Below are 16,550 nucleotides of genomic sequence, written 5' to 3' on the forward strand. Positions count from 1 at the left end.
TCTATCAGTGTTAAGATATAACATTCATCTCAGGTTTATTGCTCTGCTTTATGGTCTTGTCCATCACACTGACGGGTTTCAAGAGGCAGGCCACTCCTCAAATGGCACCTTAAAATAATGAGACAGATTACAAAGCAACAAGGGGAAGGGGATGAAAAAGGAGAGAGAAAAGCATTATTTATATCTGGAAAATGCAGCATTTTACAAGCAGATCTAGTATGTGAGCAATTCAGCGATGCAGAATGGTTTTGATGGTATGCTGGCTGGATTACTCTTGTGTTTCTAGGTCTTTCAAAATGCATGGTTCGTCGGGCAAAAGGCACCTACATCTCCCCCACCTCTGACCCCCGAAAGCTCTGGCTAGGTGTAGGGTTTCAGATGGCCACACAATCATACCATTGTGCTCCTGTTAACACAATGAAAACAAAGCTAACACATCGCTGACATTCAACCACCCCCACTCTCCCTAACCTTGACTTCCAACACAGCTCAAGTGAAACACAGAAATGGATAATCAAGCGATACAGAAATGTGAAAATAACTCAATACAAGATACCAAAGCATATGGTTGGGCATGTAAGAATAAATGCAATAGATTCCGCCTCCACATGCACCAAGCAATCGAGAACATTTAACATAAAACCAAATCTTAACATGCTTCTGGAGCAACGCTATCATTTCATTTCTTTAAGATGTGGGTCTGATCTCCTAAAAACAGGCTGCTTCTCGTCACATGAGGGCTTGAGAACCATGTCTGCATGTTCCATTAAATCTATTAAATCCACTTGCATTATATCATAGTGCTTACCACACAATAGGAGCCTTTCAAGGGCAGTCCCAGAGGAAACCAACAAAGGGCCCTCTCTTTCAGGGTCTAGTCAAGTAATTCAGAAAGAGCCAAACACGATTTTGGTGTGTGTGTGGATCTTCTCCACCAGACCCACAAGCAGTAATTTCACCAAGTCAAGAAAAAGACTGTCAGAAAAAGGAACAGAGTAGAAAAAGAGAGCAACAAAATACCTTTTATTCCCCACACAAGTGCCTTATTTAAAAAGAAAGGGTCCGGTGGAGAAGTGTCCTCCTTAAAATAGTGCACATCCGACAGAAAAAGCACAGAACTAGAAAGAAATGGACTGCAGTGTATTGCAGTGATTTGAGAGCAAATAAGGGCTGATTCAATAACTACTCTTAATGCAAATGTTTAACATTCACCACAGAGGTACTGTTTTCAGTTGGGTTTGTATTATCGTATCACCACACAAGAACACCGTTATTAGATTAAAACTGAACATTTCTACTTATGTTGAGTGCTAAGGTTTATAGTGTTTGAAAATATCTGCACATGGCAACTGCGGTATACATAAGATTGTAGTCATGGAAAATACGCTAAGATTACGGTGGGTAAGATTAAGCAAATAAAACAATTGGTTGACTCTCGGCATCAAGGCATCAACGGCATCAACAGCACGCTACTTCTAGCATTAGTACAGAACATTTACAAAAATCATGAGTTGCGAGAATTGTGTAGGATAGAGTGAATTCTTTAGGGATATCAGGTTGGTTGGTCTGTCTGTAAAGTTTACCGGATCCCTAAAAAAATGCCAGATTTCAATCATATTTGGTAAAAAGTTTAGCCATCAGTTGCCTTAATTTACAAGGTAGCACCACCACAGTAACCTGACTCTCCCCAGATGAACTTTGTTCCGCCTTGCTTCACTCGTACATTTGGGACCGGCGGTCCTGTTTAGCTCTACCACCTGAAATCACTTTTGCTATGGAGCGATCCCAGTTGGTTCAGTGGAGCTAGGTAGAGTCAAGGCTGAAGTAAGGTGGAACTAAATTCATCTGGCGAAAGTCAGGTTACCCCCACAGGGCCAAGTCTTTACCACTGCTTATACAGTTGAAACCAGACGTTTAAATAACACATAACACTTTTTTTCTCACTGTCTGAAGTTAAGCCAGACTAAACCTCTCCTGCTTCAGTTCAGTTAGGATTATCAAAATTATTTAATTTTGCTAAATGCCACAATAATGAGAAAGAGTATATTTTAGATATTCTTTTATTACTTTCTTCAAGGTCAAAAGTTTACATACCTTTCCTTAGTATTAAGTAGCATTGCCCTTGAACTGTTTAACTTGGGTCAAACGTTTTGGGTAACCTTCCACAAGCTTCTGACCATACTCTGCTGGAGTTCTGGCCCATTCCTCCTGACAGAACTGGTGTAACTGAGCCAGGTTTGTCGGTTTCCTTGCTCGCACACGCCTCTTCAAATCTGCCCACAAATTTTCGATGGGATACAGATCAGGGCTTTGTGATGGCCACTCCAAGAGATTGATTTTGTTGTCCTCAAGCCACTATTTAACTCTTGGGGTCATTGTCCATTTGGAAGACCCATTTGCGCCCAAGTTTTAACTTCCTGGCTGATGTCTTGAGATGTTGCTTTAATATTTCCACATAGTGTTATTTCCTCAGGATGCCATGATATATATATATATATATATATATATATATATATATATATATATATATATATATATATATATATATGAAGAGCTCCAGTTCCTGCTGCAGCAAAACAGCCCCCCAACATGATGCTACCACATCCATGCTTCACAGTCGGTATGGTGTTCTCAGGTCAACAAGCTTCCCCTTTTTTCCTCCACATGTAACGGTGGTCATTATGGCCAAACAGCTCCACTTTAGTTTTATCAGACCATAGGACATGTCTCCAGAAGTTGAGATCTTTGCCTTGGTGTCTTTTTGCTAAATGTTATTTGGCTTTTTTATGTTTCTTCAGGAGAAACAGCTTCTTTCTTGTCGGTGCAGGACTCGTTTCACTGTGGATAATGACACTTTCTTACCAGCTTCAGCCTGCATCTTCATGATCACCAGAAAGTAACATAAAAATCTCTAAGAAAATCTCACACTCATTATTGTGGCATTTACCAAAATGAAATAGTTTTGTTAATTCTAAATGAACTGAAACAGGAGAGGTTTAGGCTGCTTTAACTTCGGATGGTGAGAAAAAATGTGTTATGTGTCGTTTTGCATAGTGTATGTAAACTTCTGGTTTCAACTGTACATAGATGATGCATATTAGGACAAACTGCCAATTTTGATGACAGAGCTGAAACAGTTATTGAAAAGTGATCTACAGAAGATGGTCCTGCAATCATTTTAATTGATTTGCTTTTTAAATGTGAAAACTGTTGAGTTAATAGTATGAAGTATCACCTTGTTCTGATAAAATATAATGGCCATTTTTCACTCATTGGATATTTTGAAGGCAAATTAGTCAACAATGAAACTAAGCATTTGCTACAGCCCTAATTCCACCTATGGATGATGCTGCAGCAACATGATGAATGTATATAGCCATATTAAGTGGTCTTGAGCCTGGCACATTTGATATTTTGAACAAACCATCCCTGTACAAAGCCTTATAATGCCAGGGCAAGATGTAGGTATTCTCCAAAAACCATGGCCACAATTTCTTAACCAGCAGGATTGTCTTTCACTATGAGCTTTTGGAGATCTTTTATTTTTTTTAATTGTGCAGATATGACTTTTGAGACCTTCTCCATTCAAATAACAATCATTGTCATTACTTCAGCTGTTTAGGAACGTTTTCTCCCAAGAAACCAACCTGATGTGCACAAATACAGTAATTTCAAAACACACGATATAGCAAAAAAAAGCATTTCTCTATTTGGGACCTCACCATGTATTTAAATCTGAATGCACCATCCAGCCCCGTCTAGTTCTGTCAATAGGGCTCAAAATAATTCACTGTTCTTTCATTCACTGCCATGCTGACTCCACATCCAGCTTCTGCCACTAGCATTCAGGCAGAATTTTTTATTACCAATCTAATTGCACATTCCACCCTGACAAGAGCTCATTAAACCTTAATTATACACATGTTGTTTTCTACAAACATCTCCATTTGGGTCTCTCTGCCTTGTAATTGCTCAGCAGGGACAATCAGTTGAGATTTTGCAGATTGAGAATGAATAAGAGAGAGATAGAAGGAGAGAGGGACAGAAAGAGAGGTAAAGGGAAAAAAAGAGGGGGTAGAGAAAGGAAAAAATACCAGAGAAAGAGAGAGAGGAGTGTCTGGAACTAGGTCATGCCTCTCCATAAACAAGGCATGGTTTCTAAAATAATATACCCATCCAGTGGAAGTAATGCCAAACAACTGAGCGAATGTGGAGCTCATGTAATATTTACAGAGCACTAATACATAGATGGCAGGTCTTTTTCTCAGCAACCCCAACCCCCCCTTTCCAAAACCAGAGGTTTCTTTTTCTTTTCTTTTTTATCTGTGTTTTTTTCCTCTTGCCATTTGAATTTCAGAGAAAGCCAACTACATTGATATTTTTGGCACGGAGGGGGGTATTGGGGGGTATTAAGATGTTGAGTTTCCCTCACTTTCTTACTCCCTTATTTCTGCCTCTCTCTCTCTCTCTCTCTCTCTCTCTCTCTCTCTCTCTCTCTCTCTCTCAGTCTCTCTCTCTCTCTCTCTCTGTCTCTCTATTGTTCCCTGGCTTTGGCTGTGATGTTTTTTCACACAGTTGTTACATTTTAGTGAGGGAAAGTGGGCCTTAATCCAGACTTTGAAGCATGGGCGATGATATTACTGTGGTAAATCGGCCTTTTAAAGGCTTCTTTCATTTCACCAACTCATTCTTACACCTGGTCCTGTAAGGTCACTAAGCACTTGTTCGACTTTGGGTCCACCGTGATGCTTCTGGGCTCGGGACTAACTGGCTGTGTTGACTCCGGGTCGAGCTTTCTGCAATATTACTGCAAGAAAGGAAATACTGGAAGGAAAACCTCTTCAGCATGTTCTACAAGTCCTGTGAGAAAGATATTTTGGTTTTGGACTCAGGGCATTACCTTGGTAATTATAATGGCCATATACAGTATGTATGTCACTACTTTCTGACATTTTCAAGAAAAACAATGACTAATTGAATAATTATTACTTGTAGCCATTCAGGTTAAGAAATGTATTGAAGTCAAGTAGTACTGAAACTTCTCCAGTCAAACAAGACCTTCATTAGATCCTGTTTGCACCCAGATCTAAAAAAAAATATATATATATATTTGTATGGTTTTGCTCACAGCCAATCACCATCATTCTTTGATTAATGCAATGTGTGATTGATCCATTATTGTAGCAGCTACATGCCACACAGTTGGTGGTGTGGGGAAGTTGAGCGTGGTGTATTTAATGTAGTTGGCAACACATGATGTGTATCAAATGAAGTAGAAAAAAAGGTATCAACTCTAATGGCATAGGTATCACTTTATGGGTAATGGTAGTACATCGTTTTTTAGACGATACCCAGCACTACTAATAATATTCTGGTATTGATTTCAGCCATGTCACCTAACACAACATTGATTGTTTGAGGTTTACAAAACAGCTGCTATAACAAATCATAAGTGTTATTATGTTTTAAAACTGTATTAATGAAACTTACAGTCCAGTACACCCTAAAATCTAATGCTTTTGACAATCTGTGGTGGCATGAAATGATATGCCTATCACACACCCTCCAGTGTCACCGCCACTTAGCACCCAAAAAAGCATCAAGTGTCCACAATAAGCCTCTCAGTCAACGCTAGGGACATACTCAGCATGTCACTGTTGACACTTGCTATATGCATCACTGATACCCACCCAGCAGCAGAAAATAAATAGCCTGCCATCAGATCACTTCTGCTTTGCAATATCACAATTACCTTGGCAATGTTTTTGCATTTGTTTTTTGTCTCTGTTTTGTTTGTTTATTCAGTTGGTTAGTTAAAATATTCCATCCTTAGCACAATTACAGTGGAACATAACTTGGATCTCACCAACATCAAACACGCTCACTGTACAGCATGATGTGAGCCATGTCAAGATAAACAAACATGACTTATTAAACAGGAAAATGAGTCATTCTTATTATCACACCAAAATAAATCTGGGGAACACTAATTATGACAACCTGTGTGTGATCCTGACTGATTCACCCATGCTCATGTATGTATGTATGTACAGTGTGAATGTGTGTGTGTCTGTCACATTCTTCTCCTGCTGCTGCCTTAATAGGCAGTCTCTTAGATATTCGCTACAGAATAGCGCTCATGCAATATTAATATTGCACCAAAATATGGAAGCCAGAGCCCCTACTCCATCTCTCACTCGCTACATAATTGACTATGCAAGGCTCCAAATCAGCTTGGAAAAAGAGAGGAAGTTACATAGAGACAAAACAGGAGAGAGAGAAAGTGAGAGACATGTTAAAACCAAGGGAAACTGACGGAGAGAAAGAGAGAGTCCTGAAACGATTCTGTCTTCTCTGCACTATAACATATTCTGAACCTTCACCCTATGTATCACTGTCAAAGCAGTGCAGCTAAAACAACAACAACAACTACAACAGTTCGACTGCAAAGAATACATTGATGCTCATCCAACCTAAGTTAAAAAAAACCTCCACTCCAGTGCCCTTGAGCTTATTTAATGATTTAATTTCATTATACAGATTACTGTAGTTCCATTACAGATGACAATAAAATGTTGCACCCTACATGCATGCAGTTTAAGCTCACCTAAAGCTCACTGATCTGCCAGTGGGTCAGTTATCACAAATGAATACTGTGCAGTCAAACTTTGTTTGAACAAACATGTGTTATATTAAATTGTAGGGGATATCCTTCAGTCAGGGTGGTACTAGAGGACATGTGTATAAATTGATGCACAAGACATAATGCCTATATACTGAAATGTCACAGCTACAAGTTAGCATTTGGTTTCACACTATTCCACTGATCTATACGCGGTGGTGGTGTGCCAAGAAGTGCTGCAATCGCAGGCAAAGGCAAAGAAGAAAACAAGGGCTAGCAAGTGAACGTTGACGTAAATAAAACAAATTGGGGAAATTGAATTTTTTTTTTCACTCTGTTGTTATTTTACATAATAAACACATGAACACACACACACACACACACACACACACACACACACACACACACACACACACACACACACACACACACACACACACACACACACACGCACACACACACACACACACATGCATTAATTGAGAGATGTAACAGTGAGGGGACCTTTGTATTGCATGGACAGAAGACATGAGTAGTCAGTGCCCAGGAGGCAAACAGGTATCTCTACAGTCTCCAGTCCACACTCTGTCCGTACAGGGACTTGATCCAACAACCTTCCGTTGCACGAGCCAAGTCCCAAAAGACTAATTATGTTACAACCAAGAAAATGACTTCAACGTGTTTGTTTGACATCAAGTATACACAGTGCAATTTAGTGCGAAACACTGAATTCGAACAGAAACTTTGTATAGGGCAATACATTATTTTGCCTTAATAATCCTCAAGTTGCTTAGAGGATAACGATGACCTGGACAAATGAGAACATTCAGAGGCTTACTGCCTCAATAATGATAAATGTTACAATGATTTGCTCATGTAGCTTAGCATGCATACACAGGGCATACAACAACAATAATGTAAAATGACACTTAGAAGTTTTTTCGAGTAGTTACCATATGTGCTATAAATCGATCAAACAACTTACAATGTGTCAATTTTGAGCATTGGTTGGTGAATTATTGAACTTTGAAAACATGTATCTGTTTCCCCATGCTTCTAGTATTTATGCTAAAAGCCTAATACTGTACCTCCTGGTTCCAACATTTTAGTTAAGTCATTAATAGGTTGATAAAATGAGCTACTGCAAAAGTTCCTTTGCTCAGCCCTGTGTGGTATACTCTCAACACACTCACTGAATACACATTCCTGTGTAATGTTCATAATACACTGTACATGTGATTTGGGGCAGATTGATTCACATTTTAAAGAAGAATTCATAAAAACCAAAGAGCATGGCACAAAATAGTACGCTAAATCCCTTCAAAGCCACTAATACAACAAAAGCCTTCACCCTATTCGTATACATGCAGGGATGGCAAGATCAGCGCAGAGCACTGGGGGCCATGCCCTCTGCACTAAGCATTTAAAAAAATGAACTGTAGGCATTTGGACTCATAATAGATGTTGAAAGAAAGAAAAGGAAAAGGTTGTGGGGGCAGAGTCGGTGGTTGGGGGGAAGGGGGGGGCAGTGCACCTTGACAGGAAACATAGAGGTGAAGAGCAGGAGTTGGAGGTTAGTTTGACAGAGACAAAAGAAGTGGTAGTGCTTTTGGGGGGAGGGGGCTGCGGAAGTGCCAAACCCACTTTTAACTGAACTGAGCGTGGTGAGTGGTGGAGGGGGGAGACAGAGATAGAGATCAGGGTAAAATAAAAGGGGTGTGCAGGGGAAAAAAGAGGGGAGGAAGAAGAGGATGGGGGGGTGTGGGGGTGGAGGGGGACAGGGACTTACAGTACTACACCTTGACACTTGCTCTCACCACAGCACCTGATAAGTGCAATGGAAAAACGTCTGGTTTCCTCCTGCATGTTAAGTGGTTTATATTCTTCTTCTCTTCCTGCAGCTACAGTCTGCTACTGTCCTGATGCTACATCCAGGTAATAATAGACAAAAGGAAATGACAGAAGACCAAAGAGAGAGAGAGAAAAAATAATAGCACTTATTGTCTCCTTTTGTATCGCGTTTTGTTTTTTTAAAGAGATGTAATCTTTAAGTCGATTTAGAAATGTACCCTTCCCTTACTTTAGTGTTTATCCATCATTTTAACAGGTCCCTTTTCATTTCAAAAACATTTCTGCATAGAGATTTAGATGCAGAGTTTTATTTGCTCAACAGTGGATCAGATGAAAGTGGATATATTTCTTTACTACGCCATGCATGCACTGACACCAACTCATTCCCATGATTTGTAAGTGGGTTTCTCCACAGAACAGCATTAACAATATTAACTTTAGATAACGTATGATTCCAGGCCCTAGGAGAGGATGGGTTTCTTAGAAATGCTTTGTTAGCACTCTCCCCCTTGATAAATGATTGAAAACATGTGGCCTGAGACATCAATACAATCTCTGTTGTAATTAAAAAAAGGTGTGCACCAACAATATTACACAGCTTTCACTTTGTCTGTCTCCCTCTCTCTTCCACTCCCTCTCTGTCTCTCCCTCTCTTCCTCTCCCTCGCTCACCCACTCTTCCTCTCATTGAGCCCCGGAGCAGAGAAAAGATAATTCAAAAAGCACTTGCATGGAGTAAAACATGAAAAAGGGAGACATATGAAATTAAATTCTCTCTTTTTGCTCTATTGTTCTTTCCTTTTCACTCCTTTGTTACATAAATGCATAAAAGCAAGGCAAGCTAGATTCTAATTATGATTTTCTCAATACTAAAAGATTTCCTTTTTTTATTATTTAAAAAGAATGAAAGGTGTCACAAACAAAGCAGACTTACTGTCCCAGTACTTTGTCAAAGTCAAAGTACTGCAAATGCTGCATCACTAAACTTTTTTTAGACGATGTCCTCACGAACAATTATATAATAATAATGTTTAAAAAATGAGACTGTGATGCCCCAGTACAGCTGCTTTACAACCAAAGAAGTAGAAATAAAAAAAACACCACAGTATTTTAAATTCTATAACTAAGCAACATTTGCCCTTCCTCTATCTTTAACCTAAAACAGATCAGAAACAAAAGCACTGTATCCAGGAAGCCGCTGTGGATGCCTCTGTTCTGTGTAAGAACATATACAGTAGAAGGCAGTTGGACAGATGCAGTGAAATCCTTCTGTTTGGTGCTTTATTGGGAGCATTGCAGTGGTCAGTGATGGGGGACTGAGCAGTTTACAGGGTGAGTGTAGGTAGAGCCCATGGGATGAGTAGTGTGATGAGGGGTTAAAGGATGAGGAAGAAGTCAAGGTAGTTGAGGAAGATGCTGAGTTTGAAATATTGGGTAATATTTTTTCCTGGCTGATTTAAGTTCAGATATTATTGGGCGTATTTAACAGTCGTTTCTAAGCAGAAGCTTTCTATCACAGGATAAAGAACTTTCAGCTTCTGTGCATCCAAGGGCCGCAGACTTAGGTGAAAAATGAAATACTGTCTGCATTGCTTCTGAACTGTCATTCCTATCTTGTGTTTGTACAGTCTTGCTGTGCAGATGGGTGACGGCCTCGTTAGTGGAACTAAGAGTATGGATAAGGGTTAAATGTGGCATGTCAGTACATGTAGGTATAGAAGAGACCTAGGGGTGAGGAAGCAGGGGTGGGGGTGGGGGGTTGAGTCTTACCCCAGTAGAGGGCAGTCTCTTGCCGTCAGGGTTTGGGCGCATGGGCAGGGAACTGTAGAGCCTCACACCTCGATCTGCAGCACTGTATCTGCTCTAGAAGAGGATAGAGAGAGAGAGAGAACATTTAAGTATATTTTCTTCCTTTGTAGAGATTCAGTATGGAACTTTGCGTAAATTAAATACTTCAAACACTAGAATGGCTTCAAATTCAAAAGATCCAGATTTGAATTTAAAAAAAGTTTCAGATTAAGTTACTTAACTTTGATTTTCTCACCCAAAGTGCAGGTAACATACATACTATATGTATTTTCATGGTCCTCATTTTCTTTATGAGGGCTGGTTACATAAATTTCCGCCAAGTCGGAGAGCTTGCACATTGGCTGCAATGTAAAATCACATCACCTCATGGTGATGTACCACACATAATAACTGGATAAGGATGGCTCAGTAGCGGCACTAATGGAGCTAAGCTGTTGTGTTTGGTAGCCAGGGCTCCTATGTTCAGCTCCACTGTACTCTACTGACTCCATCTTTCTATACGTTACACAGCTGATAATTAGAGTGTGGCGGGTTCTAAGCCTGTCGGCCCCGCCCTGTACTTGCCAATGTGGGTTTCAGCTGTACAACACAACCTGAGAGAGGGGTGGCAAAACCCTCCTTGAGGGTTCTTCCCAGGATTGACTTTAAATCTCACTTTCTCTATCTCACATCTTTCCTTCATCCCCCTCCCCACTTCACTGTCAACTATACACATCTCACTGCACCACTGTGATTTCTTGATATTCTGTCAATCTTACATAAACACTTTTCTTATGTAACATCTGGTCAACAGTTTGCATTTTGTGTCTCATTCGTAAAATAATGAGAATGTGCGTGTTAATTGATCAAATGAGACACATCTTTTTCTTTCTGGTGTTGGAGTCTATTTTAGCTTCTGCATCCTGCCTGCTGCAAAAATAAATGTTATAACTGCTGATGTGGAAACTGGTTTCTCATAAATAAGAGAATAATACAACTTATATTTGGTAATGACTATGGCTACTGCCTGCTATGTATAGTGCTTAATGGCTCTGCCACACTTGATACATAGAGTCTGCTAATGAGGATATGATGTAGATTATTGAGGGAGACAAACACAGTGCAGCAATCTAGAACAAATATCACATTCTCCCTCTTCATAATTAATCTTATAGTTGCTTTACTGTCCCCCCCTTCTTCTTTTTTAACATCTCTTCTATCCTCTCATTCAAACCATAGACTATATAAATGTGGACCTAGTTTCCATGATTTCATCCATAGGTTTCTGAAGAACCAAAATGACACTGCATGGACGGCTCCGGACGTCACCATTTTGGCAGTGCCTTTCTCCACCTGCACCGTCAAAAAATGCCTTGCCTTTCATTGTTATACTATAACTCTTAGTATAATTTAAACGTTTAAGTAATATGAAAAAATCACCCCCTGTACAGTTAGGGAAATCAGCTATAGAGACCAAAAACATATTCTATTTTATACTAGGCTGTAAACATGTTTATTTCTGCCTTAAAGTGGGTTATTTTCACATGGGGCTCAATGGTCACAGACTTGCTTTTGAAGCCAGCCTCAAGTGGCAATTTGAGGAACTGCTGTTTTTGGCACTTTTGGCAGCTTGATCCAAACACACACACAAACAAAAAAAATCACACACAAAAACATCCAGATGTGTAATCACACAGACACAAATACATCCAGGGGCAGAGTGTAATATTGCTATTCAGTGGGACATGCCGTATTTGATTATATTTAACAAGTGAGTGAGAAAACATCCCTGACCTAACCAAAGCAGTCCCTGCCTTTCACTTCTTTCACACGGTGCAGGCAAAGACACATCAAGTGCACACATGAGCGTAGCAGGCCACAGCTTTATAGTGGAACCGCCATAAACACACCTCTACAGATTGCGTTTATGGGCCTAGATTCCTAGTGATTACCACGCAGTGAAATCCACAGGCAACGTATCCAAAAGCTTATGTAACATATGATGCATGAAACATATTTCGAGGAAATTACAAGCTCAAAGAGCATGATTTACAAGGAACGTTCTATGCAGAGCAGTATACAGTATTTGCTAACAGTATGCTGATCTAATGGCCTAACACAGACAGTGGCAGGCTATCCCCCCAGGCAAAGTGAGAGTACTTGCTGTGTAAGGTTTTGATTTCCTGTGCTCATTATGAAAGGTAAAAACAGATGAGTAGACAGCAGTGGCCATGTCGATATGGTTCGCATAATGATGACACAGCATTATTAAAGAGAACTCTCATTTACAACTTTCCTCGATGCTGCACTGTCCCGACAACCAACAACATAAAACCCACAAAAAACAGCCCTTCTGGATTTGCAATATGTTTTTTTTTTAATATGGATATCCAGGTTTCCTGTACTCAATACATTTAGATTAAGTTATTTATTGCAATATGCTGTATGTATTTTTCTTACTTGCAGGGCCATTCTAGGTCATAATCAGCAACATGCCCCAGTATGTTGTGCCTTGTACATCCTCCAATCAGACATTTTTTTTCTACCTTCCAGAGGAGCTACTGCACACTAACTGCATCCCTCACTGGAGACTTTTTCTTTCTTGGCTTGTTAGGTAGCTTGCCAGCATTACAGCTAAATGAATGCCTCACAGAATAGCAGCTTTAGCCATTGAAGGAGCCACAGTAAGTGAATGTTTGATATTTCTCCAATGTGCCAGGCTAATCTGGCCCTGTGGCATGCCATTACAGGGCTAATAACAGCTGTCTGCGGCCTGGAGGGGACACAAGCAGGCCTGGCTGTGCTAACTGGCCCTGACAGACTCATTAGGAGTGCTGGCACCCAAAACAGCAACAGCCGAACTCCTCACATTTCCTTGCTGGCTCGCAACAGTTTGCAAGTGCAAGAAGCATTGTTCTATACACTTGTTCTCTGACACCTTTCTTTTGTTTTCTAGTCCTCACGTCAGACCCTTGTCACCTCTCTTTCACTTTCTGGCTGGCTTTAGGTTTGTGATATTTCTACCAAAACCAGATGCTGCCAGCCGTTTACCATCTCTGCTCGAGCCTAACCACTGATTCTTTTCTTTTTTTATCCCGAACACCCACACTTTAGTTCTGATCAGAATAGAGCAGAAGGCAGAGTTCACTTGTTTGCTCATGCTACTGTAATCCTCTCTGAGAAAAGTAAAGGGAGAATAAATAAAAACATAAATAAATAACTCTGTAACTCACTCAGTTTCTAACTGACTTTGGTGTACAGCCACAGGATGATGCTGCACCACACCAGGAAGAGGCTGGCATCCTCTGAACTTTGTATCAGTTACTGTAGCAGGGCCTGGCTGAGGGACTTCCCCAGGCTGTCTGCAAAAACAAACATTGTCCTGTCGCTTGGCAGAGTGGAGCCAATCAGTACAAGCTGAGCAGGCAGACAATAAACACGGTGAGCCAATGACGGTCATCTGGGTGTAGAGCCATTAACAATAGAGGGGTGAGCTGTGGTGTGCTTTCTCGCACGACTCCTGCCATGTGACAGACTTTAATGCTCATGTAAAGATTTACATGACACTGATTATACTGATGCACAAAGCAGGTTTCACGTTGCTGAATTTTAAAGTGAGTGATGTGAGTGAAATGTCTGCCACGGCATTGTATAATAAAGGCCAACGAATACTGATATGACAAAATCGATCGTTATCACAAATATATTGATATCAGATAAGAAATAAATGTTCAATTGGCAGCATTTTTTACATTTTTTCAACTTATGGCATATTTGGATTCATATTTCTAGTTATTATTTCTAGTTTATATTTAACTTTATATTAAATATGTCTTCTCTGATAAAACAGTCAATATATCATTATATCTATGTTGTGTTTTTACAAAAAATAAAAGAAGAAGCAAAAAGTATATTGGCTGATCTATTGTTTGAGATTTTTATTATTCAGTTTCCAATAAAACCTGCTTGGCTCTATTATCTAATTAATATTCATCATCTTTATTTTTCTCCAAAGCAGCAGCCTGAAGCACAGTAGACGCTACGATACATCTACTCATTAAATATCGACGTTGCCTTTTTATAGGCCGGGGTGGAGGGGCACTGCAAAGCCAAAGGCACAGCTGTGGGGGTATAGTTACCTGTAACGTTAGCTGTTGCATGTTATATTATTTACGCAGTTCTGGGCTTAATGGAACACATGTGTGTCTGCAGCCGACATTCTTCCCAGATTAGCTGAAAGGCCTGCACACATCTGACTCCACCAATGAGAGGAATGCAAGGCCTAGACCAGCTTATGAGGAAACCCAATCACTCATCTATAATATACATACATGTACACACTGTATTTATATTTAATGGAGACAGTGCTCCATACTGTATGTACAGTATGCACTCAACAATGAATGCACACTGACATAAGATGACCAATGGTACAAAACATTTCTCTTACTCCAAATCCAGTCCTTAAATTGTTCAATCCTGCTTCCCTTAGTGATTTGTTGTTCCTGATATTTCAACTGGTAACGTGGGCCAACATTATTCTGTCAATTATGTTGGATAATTCTGATTTCTTACTTTTTCAGTGGTTTTTAAAGACTTACGTGTGAGACAAAACCAACTCCAGTGTGCAACATTGGTTAACAACTTCATTTGCCTTCATATTTTGTTCTGAATGTGATTGCATGATTCGGGTATAATTTCTACTGCTCTACATCCGATGATTTGACAAACTTTTCGCAGACATACTTTATAGTAATACATACTTTCTTATTTTTATATTTAAATACAAGCTGCATTTCCAGCTCAGTTTGGAAGGGTTTGTAATACTGCCATACCAGAATTACGTAGATTCTTAAACTGAACTTATAAAAAACAACTTCACTTTGCAGGGACTTGGGGTTGATGTGACCGTATCAATAAAGAAAAGGTAACGCATGCACACCTACTCTATGCCACAATAGCTTAATAATTACAACATTTCGATCCAACTTTGACTGATAACCTTGAACATATGCATGTAAAATTACTCTCCTTCAACGATAAATACACAGTATTCCAACATTTGTGAATTCTAGCCTCTGGACTTTGAAGACACTGACATTTAAATGTTGTTTATTTCAAAGAGAAGGATGGACTTGGATGGATTATATAAACGGTAAAGTAACGATATGGCTCAAGGTTCATGTACAGAAATGTGTTTGGACTCTATTGTTTAGACAGTACTTGTGAAATATAGTGAATATATGCAAAGCATTGATTACTAAAGGCTGGAAATCTACTTGAGCAAACATATCGATGTAAATTGTACACACCCTCGTATATGTTTCCAGTGTTTCTGTTTTGTTTTTACAGGTATGCCACATCCCATTTGGTTGTATTTGTATGAATTATTTATTTCCTGACAAATGCAGTGAGAAAGAAAGATAGATGAGTTGTGTTTATGTGTGTGCATGTGTGTGTGTGTGCGTTAAAGAGATGTCAACTGAGGCCTGGGCAGCTCAACCATAACCAGGACATGAACCCAGGGGCTACCTGCCTCGGGCCACTACTGACACTCAAACTACTGATCACACTATTGGGAATATCCTGCCAACACCAGCGTTTGAGCTGTAGCTATTTATAGCTGACCGCAGCTTTTACAGAGATTCTCCATCCATTCCTGCTGTAAGCTCATGTACGTTTGTATGTGCGTACATCGCACAGCCTACGCTTGTGCTTTTAAGGTGGGGACAACTGATATATCAGTATCATGTCTCCTATTTCCTGATGTGTTAAAACACAATCACATGGTCAGGCTGTTTAACCATGAAAAAGTACAGTGAAAGTGAGGGTGAGAAGGTCACATTTTCCTTTGGTCGTGGCAATTTCTATTCCAATTCATGACACCATGTAAAAATTCTAATCCTAGCATTATCACTATTGTGGTAACCTTAAGCTATCAGTGCTTGCCCTTAACCAGAGATGCTGTTTGTCAAAACTTGACTATTACCGAACATTTTCATCTCAATAAAACGAAAGGAGGACCCTGTCTCTCTGCCCTTTGACTTTTTCAACAACAGTCCACACTTGGCAGGTGTATTGCTGAGGACCCGAGGAAGTGCAATGTCAAGTGCGAGCTCTTGAGATCTACAGAACATATTTATTAGCAGCACACGTTATGTACAAACTGTGTAGTGTATTGAGAGGAGACCCCTATTGACTGCTACGCCGCTGAACAACATGCTGGGTACATCTAGCTCTTTGCACTTACTGCTGTATCTTCAGGAACAGATGAATAAAGTGAGACTGGA

The 16,550-nt window shown here is 39.9% G+C and overlaps 1 protein-coding gene across 1 annotated transcript in view; it reads right to left on the bottom strand.

Moving 5' to 3' along the window:
- The window catches only part of tox2 (TOX high mobility group box family member 2), a 95,597-nt gene that overhangs the window by 52,797 nt on the left and 26,250 nt on the right, over positions 1-16,550 (bottom strand). Inside the window, exon 2 of the mRNA XM_083938439.1 lies at positions 10,243-10,335. Coding sequence (XP_083794565.1) covers positions 10,243-10,335 — 93 coding nt within the window. The remainder of the gene's footprint in view (positions 1-10,242; positions 10,336-16,550) is intronic.

The sequence above is a fragment of the Echiichthys vipera genome, assembly GCF_963691815.1.
Source record: "Echiichthys vipera genome assembly, chromosome: X".
Lineage (NCBI taxonomy): Eukaryota > Metazoa > Chordata > Actinopteri > Perciformes > Trachinidae > Echiichthys > Echiichthys vipera.